Genomic DNA, 6994 nt, shown 5'->3' on the forward strand with positions numbered 1-6994 from the left:
GCCTGCCTCCCCGTTACTGGATCCTTCTGAACGGTCTTCGTGGTCCATGGGCAAGAGGTGATGCTTCAGCCTGGTCCCCTCAAGGAGAGAGAAACACCAGCCCAATTTAAAAGCAGCTGGCTGAGAAAGATGTGTTTCTCGTGACTGAGAAGAGAGTGGAAGGTGTCTCTACTCTACCACCAGGCCCTTTGGAGAAAGAAGCCATATTCGGGGAGCGGAGGGTGCCGCTGATGTTGTTTGGGGCTGTATGTTCTATCTTCTGGCAAATGCCTGACCAGTCACAAGCTGTTCACCGCGGCAGCATCCAGCCCGGGGCCCTACCCACAGCCCTGGATGCTGGGGTGTAAGGAGGGCCCTGGGGAGCAGCCACTTGGGCAGCCCTGAGTTAAACCGAGTGGCTTCCTCAGCCTCAAGTTCGGGGGAGCAGGGAAACAGGAGCCCCCCAAAATGTCAGACGGGCTTTGACTGATGGAGGCAAAAATGGCTCTCTGTGTGCCTTCCATTGCCAGGATGGAGAAAATCAAAGCAAAACAAAACAAAATTGCAGTTCTGCAGAGAGCCCGCGGGAGCCCGGGAGCCTTGACTGATGTTAGCGAGAGCCGCCTGCCTGGGGAGGAAACGAAACAAGAGACCTTCAAACGAGGTGAGATGCAGTGGAAGTGGGCAAGCAGTGACCTGTCCTAGCAGTCTAGAGGCAGCAGGGACACTAAGCTGATCCCTCTGCCACTGTCCCTCCCTCACCCCAGAAGCCAAGAAAATGGAAAATGGACCCCCCCCCTGCACCCCACACCACCACCCCCTTCCTGAGCACGGGTGTCATCAAAGTGCCTTTCAGTCTGGAATGTATGCTCTGAGTTGAAAATGCAGACCTCAGCTTGGACCCTCCCCCATTTACTGAATAAAAACAGCTGCCTCCCCCACCCCCAATCAAGAAGCGCTCTTGCTATTGGGGCCCTGGCGCTCTGGAAATCGAAGGGTTTCTTAAATGGCAATTTCTGCCCTTTCCGTTTAGAGATCTTTCCGGAAAAAAATAAATAAAATAAAATAGCTTCCCCAAAGGGCCAGGTGGCGAAAGGAGAAAGGACTTCCATTTTTTATTGTCAGAAAGGAAATAAAATATCGTTCGAAACTGGTTGCATTTAAATTGGACTGGATTTTCCCTTTCCTTGAGTTGGGCCAGGTTGAGGAAAACAATGTCACCCCTTGGCGATCGACCACGGAGATGGCTCTGTTTCATCCAATCATTGGTGTGCAGGGCGTGACAGATGGCTTAACCTTCCTAATTGGGGCCCAGACTGTCTGAATTAGTGACAAGACTGAATTATGGTGCTTTTAAGAAAAAGAAGAAGAGAAAAGATTCCATTTTAGTTCTTTCAAGTTCGAGAAGCATTGACACTCCTTGTCTCCCCAAGTGCTGCCCAGGGAAGTCTTCCTGCGGTAGCTTCTAGAAGCTAAGAAAAGAATGGTGTGTCGCCTGGGGTGCTGGGCAACCTCCCCTGTAGGGCCCGTGTGCCTTCCATTTCCAGGATGGAGAAAATAATCCACAACCTTTGCAGGCATCATTTGCGTGCAATAATTTCCCCCAAACGAATCATTCTGTAAAGTGGTGGGGGTGCAGGGGGAGTTAATAAAGTCCAAAGGGTTTAGTCTCACTTCTTCGTGGGGGGACACATCTTCATTCAGCCCCCTTTCATCTGCTCCGGTTATTTTGTGCCTGATGAATGTTGCTGAGATGACCACACAGCAGAGCGACCACCATGCCACGGTCTCTACAGCTCCAGGTGGCGACATTGATGGCGACCCTTGCGAGGAACAGCCCTAAGCATCCTCCTTCTCTGTGTGGTCCCCCCCCCCCCCATTCACAACATCTCACGGCCCTGGAAAGCTCCCGCCTTGTCCGTGTTGCAGGTCGCTGTGGGCAGTCTGATCCCACATGGCTGTCTTAAAAGAGGACAGTGCTCAAGGTCGACATACGAGGCTAACCTCTTCTTTGGGTGTTAAAGGGAAAAAAAGATGGCAGGGTGTGTTTTTGGTTTACGGTTTCAGCATTAGCTCAGGGTACTGCCTCGGGGGTTCATCCAGCCTCCATGGACCCCAAAAGGCTGGCTTCCACGAGAACTGGAATGTCCTCTTGGATCGGGATTCTTTTGTGTCCAGTAACAGTGGCCCAGCACCATCCACTCCTTCTGGTCTCCTGGCCAAGAGGCAATTGGTTGATCGTGGAGGCAATCGGCTGCTCTCTCCATCCCACCCCCCTTTCCTGGCGCTCCTTCTGCCCCTGCTGCTCCTGATGAATAGGGACTAATTGCTGTAAGTTCAGCTTCACTTCCGAACAACTGCCATGTGGTCCAGGCCAATAAAAGCTGACTGGTCTTGGGCTTCTCTGTGTTTACATAAGCGTGGCACAATGGACAATGAGGACGAGAGGAAGTGGTGGGAACCTTGGGTGAAGCATCCTTCCAGTAAGTAGATTCTTACAGGGGGGGATGGGGGGGGCACATGACTCAGCTTCCTGCAGCACAGATGCTAGGATGTCCAGGTGTTGGGGGCCCCCGACGCTTGGCACATTTTATGGGGAATGGCTGTCCCTGTCCACAACAAGCCTTGGGGCAGGGACACCGCCTCACCCTCAGGACACAAGTCCACTGAGACGCCTAGAAACGCAGAGGAAGGGTCTCCCTGGTGACGGCCGAGTCACCGGGTCCCCTTCCTCCACCGAGGAGGGATGTGCTGCCATTTCGACAACTGACACCTACAGGAGACTCCACGGCATGGAAGACCCGGGGCTGGGGATTTTGGGTGACCATTGAGGTGGATGGATAGGAAAGGGAAGTGGAAACCCATAAGGTGGGGGGCCTGATGCGAAATATCAACAGTAGTGCATAATTTACATCTTTAAAAAAATCGTTTTATTGGGGGCTCTTACAGTTCTTATCACCACCCATGCATCCATCCATTATGTTAAGCACATTTGTACATATGTTGCCATCATCATAATTGATTTAAATTTTTTCCCTTCACGTCTTATACTGACCGCTGTCTCTCTTCACTTACTTGTCTGTTGTCCATCCCCCTAGGAAGGGGTTATATGTGGATCGTTGTGATTGGTTACCCCTTTCTCCCCCACACCTTCCCCTCCCCTCCAGGTATCTCTATTCTCATGATTGGTCCTGAGGGGGTTATCTGTCTTGGATTCCCTGCATTGCGTGCGAGCTCTTGTCTGTACCAGTCCACGTGCTCTGGTCTGATCTGTAAGGTAGAATTGAGGTCAGAGAGCCTGTTCTGGCCCCGCTCACTGCTGCTACAGAATGGACCAGAGGAGAAGAAGTAAGCCACACACACCACCCGAGAGGACACGTCCACAGAGCATCCAGACACATGGCCAGCTGGGAGGTCTGCAGGCCAAGGGGTGAGGGGTGGGCCCCACAGGCTCATGGGTGGCCGTGTTTTCCAGGGTCTCGGGAGGGTAGTTACAGCCTCTTTGAGACAGACAGTGAGGATGAAGAGGCCATGGAGGAAGCCGAGCAAGAACGGAAAGACGGTGTCCCGAAGCCCCACACGGCCTTCCAGGTAAGCTTTCTCTGAGAGTGCCCCGGAGCTCAGTGATGCACAGGGGGTGCCCACTGTAGTTTGGGTGGCGACCGGATGCCCCAAAGCTCGCCAGACCCTCAGCATCCATCGGTGCGTGTGGTCCACCACTGGACACCTGGGTCCACCGAAATAAGCCCCGCCCACTGCCCATGAGTCGTGACCGCCCACAGGGCGGAGTAGAACTGCCCCCTAGGGTTCCCAGGGCTGTACATCTGTACGGGAGCAGGCAGCCCCATCTTTCTCCCCGGGAGCGGCTGCTAGGTTCAAACTGCTGACCCTCAAGAGTTGGGTGGTCCCCCATCTTGTAAGCCGCGTCCTCACCAGTCTCCATCCTCAGGAGCTCAGGCTTTGTGGCACCAGAGGCCAATTTACCGGGTCCTGGAAAGTTGCTGCCAACTCCGGGTGCCCCGATGTGGTACAGGAGGACAGAGTGGTGCACCATCTGCATGGGTACCTGGTGGCTCGAGGGCCAAGCTGCAGCCACACTGTGTGCTGAAACCCACGAGGTCTGGAACTCGGCGGGCCTGCCTCGTTGCTCCGGGCCCTCGCAGGGCGCAGTCTGACCACTGTCTGGTCCCTCGCGGTGGTAGGAAGTGTCCGCGCTTTCTTCTCCGAGAGGTTCATGCCCTCCAGAACCTTCTCTGAGGCCCCTCTTCCAGGCTGACGTCTGCCGGTGCTCTGCTGTGACCCGCGAGTCTTCATTGGCTAATTGTCAAAAGCCGATCTCGCCAGGCAGGTGTTTTGCTTCCTCGTTTGTCCTCACCGAGGGCTTCCACTGACACCTGTCCGTCAGGGGCCACCTTGTGCTGCTGTTAGAAATACCAGGGCACGGCTTTCCGAGTCACCATCACACACAAGCCACTGCTCACAAAGGGGCCCTGGTGGCGTCGGGGGCTATGAGTTGGGCTGTTAACCCCAAGGTCAGCAGTTCGAAGCCCCTGCTCACTCCCTGAGGTTTTCTACTCTGGGAGCGATGTATAGCCTTGGGAGCCACAGGGGCAGTGCTATACTGTCCTGCAGGGACGCTGTGAGTCTGAATCTACTCGATGGCAGGGAGTGAGCTCCTTGTGAGTCCCTGCCACCAGGAGCTCACTTGAAGGAGCCCTTCCTCGGCTTTGCACTGTGTGTATGGGGGTGCCCCTCCTTTCTTCTTATTAGCTGGGGTGCTTCTCTCCCAAGTGGGCATTCTAGCTGAAACTAATTAGGTAAATTGCTTGAAAAAATATTTAAGGGTGAGAAGGATTCCCATAGGCCCTCTCTCTGCTCCTTTCTTTAGGGACACCTCACTTCCAAACACACACACACACACACACACACACACACACACACACACACACACCTGTGGCCAAGCAGGTGCAGGAAAGCTTACCAGTGCCCTCACCTTGACACCAAGCAGGCTGCCTCTTCCAAGGATGAGGGACCAGATCACCCCAGACACTCCGTTTGGGTTGACTTGGATGTCCCGATGTTGAGATGCAACACGAACCCCTCTCTTTAAATTCACGAACCCCTGCTAAGAGTCTTCTCTCCCAAATAACGAACAGACCACACAGAGAGAGAGGAGTCACAGGGAACAAACATGACATTGATTTCCCGTCTCCCCGGAGGGGTCTCATTTGCTGGGATGTTTATGATTTAAGGCTCGCCGACCACAGGACGCATGGTTAGAGATGGCTCTAATTAGACGGTGTGACCTTTAAGGGAGAGAAGGCAGATCTGGGCCCGGCGATGTCCACAGCCCTGGGTGATGTGCGGCTTTCTCCCTGCAGCTGGCTTACCACGCCTGGACTAATAGCCCCAAGTCCGTGTTGAGGATGAGGAGGCAGGACGAAGAGGAGGCCTGGGAGAGCCGCCCAGAAGGTACTGGTGGCAGTGCAGTGGGTCTGTGTGGGGCCTTTGACCCCCAGATGCCTGCAGCTCTGGCTTTCCACTGGATCCACTGACAGCCCACGGGCTGGGTGGGAGGATGAGCTCGTGGGTAAGGATGCCCGTGGGGCTTGGATCCACCCTCCTCCTGACATGGGGTGCTATGGGGGTGACCGGTGTGGGAACAATGCGTCCTTGCTGAAGGGCACTTGGTGAGCCTCAGACGCGGGCAGGGCGGTAATGGGCATTTCCCAAGCGTATTGGCACGAAGGCTTGACCTTTGAGGCGCGGTGAGGAGACGCCGAGAGCAGGAACTGCATGCTCGGCCCAGTGTCCATTCTTCCTTTAGCGTCGCGGGCGGGCACTGCGCTCCGGGCACAAGAAGCAGGAGTCAGCCCAATGCCAAAGGCTCCCCTCCCTCGATAGACCTGTTTGTCCTGGTGTCCCGCACAAAGCAGGCTTGACATGAACGCCTATAGCCTGCCAGGGACAACCCACAAAGCACCCGCCATGGCCCAGCGATGCCCCCAAGTGTGCCCACTGTGTGAGCTGTCTTCCAGGGGGTCCATGGTCCCCAAGGCCCACCCACACCTTCACCCAAGACACCCACACAGCCCGACGGGGAGGCCGTGGCCTTGAGAGCAGCACCTCCATCAGACATCTCTTTCTTCTGCTGGTGTCCCCCCAGGAGGTGAGCGGCTGGCAGCCCGCGAGGCCGAGGGTCAGGCTGAAGCAGGGCACACAGATGAGCCTGGTACGTATGGTAGTCCCATCACAGGACGGAGGGGCAGGGGGCTGGAGCTCCAAGAGCAAAGAAGAGCCACCTCTGTGTGAGACTGCTGAAGTCCCTGGGGACCTCTCCTAAATTCCCTCCCAATGGATGGAAGTCACCTGGGAAAGCCCGTTCCTGCCGGCCACTCCGACCCACCGGGAGCCCTCGGGACAGACCTGCCATGATCATGGTGTCTCCTGGTTGTTGTCCTCCTGGGGGCAGGTGGCCAGGTGCCTTCTCCATGGAGTCCCTGCTGGGTTCCACCCCCGGGGCGCTGCCTTCAGCTCACAGCCAAGGGTGAAGCTAACGCACCCTGGGGCGAAAGGGAAGTGTGAATGTGGGGACCCCTCTTGCTCTAGCCCTTATGGCTTGACTTGGGCTCTGCACCCCTGGGAAGAATGGGGCTCAGGGACTGGTCTGGACCCCTAAACCAAAGCCAAATTCGCCGAGTCAATTCCGACGCAGGCTGAGCCTCTAGCAGAGAGTAGAACTGCTCTGTGAGTCTCTGAGACGGCGACTCTTTACGGGAGTGGAAATTGGCCTCTTCCTCCCGGAGAGAGGCTGCTGCCCTGTGGTCACACCCGCTCTGCCACCAGGGCTCCAGCTCCCTGCTTCCCAGCGCCAGCCTCTGCGTTGGAGCGATGGTGTGGGGGAAGGACATTACTCGATAACAGGGGAACCTTCTTTTTCTGGATGTTGGAAGGCTTTTAGGGGCGACACGTTCAGCTTCTAACCACACCTTCAGCAGTTCGAAACCACCAGCCG

At 55.8% G+C, this 6994-nt stretch overlaps 1 protein-coding gene across 1 annotated transcript in view; it reads left to right on the forward strand.

Moving 5' to 3' along the window:
• The window catches only part of LOC101655207 (piezo-type mechanosensitive ion channel component 2-like), a 158820-nt gene that overhangs the window by 111659 nt on the left and 40167 nt on the right, over positions 1-6994 (forward strand). Inside the window, exons 25-28 of the mRNA XM_013008440.1 lie at positions 510-643; positions 3455-3570; positions 5361-5451; positions 6146-6211. Coding sequence (XP_012863894.1) covers positions 510-643; positions 3455-3570; positions 5361-5451; positions 6146-6211 — 407 coding nt within the window. The remainder of the gene's footprint in view (positions 1-509; positions 644-3454; positions 3571-5360; positions 5452-6145; positions 6212-6994) is intronic.

The sequence above is a fragment of the Echinops telfairi genome, unplaced genomic scaffold, assembly GCF_000313985.2.
Source record: "Echinops telfairi isolate 266 unplaced genomic scaffold, ASM31398v2 ScPeMD7_7413;HRSCAF=8451, whole genome shotgun sequence".
NCBI classification, from domain to species: domain Eukaryota; kingdom Metazoa; phylum Chordata; class Mammalia; order Afrosoricida; family Tenrecidae; genus Echinops; species Echinops telfairi.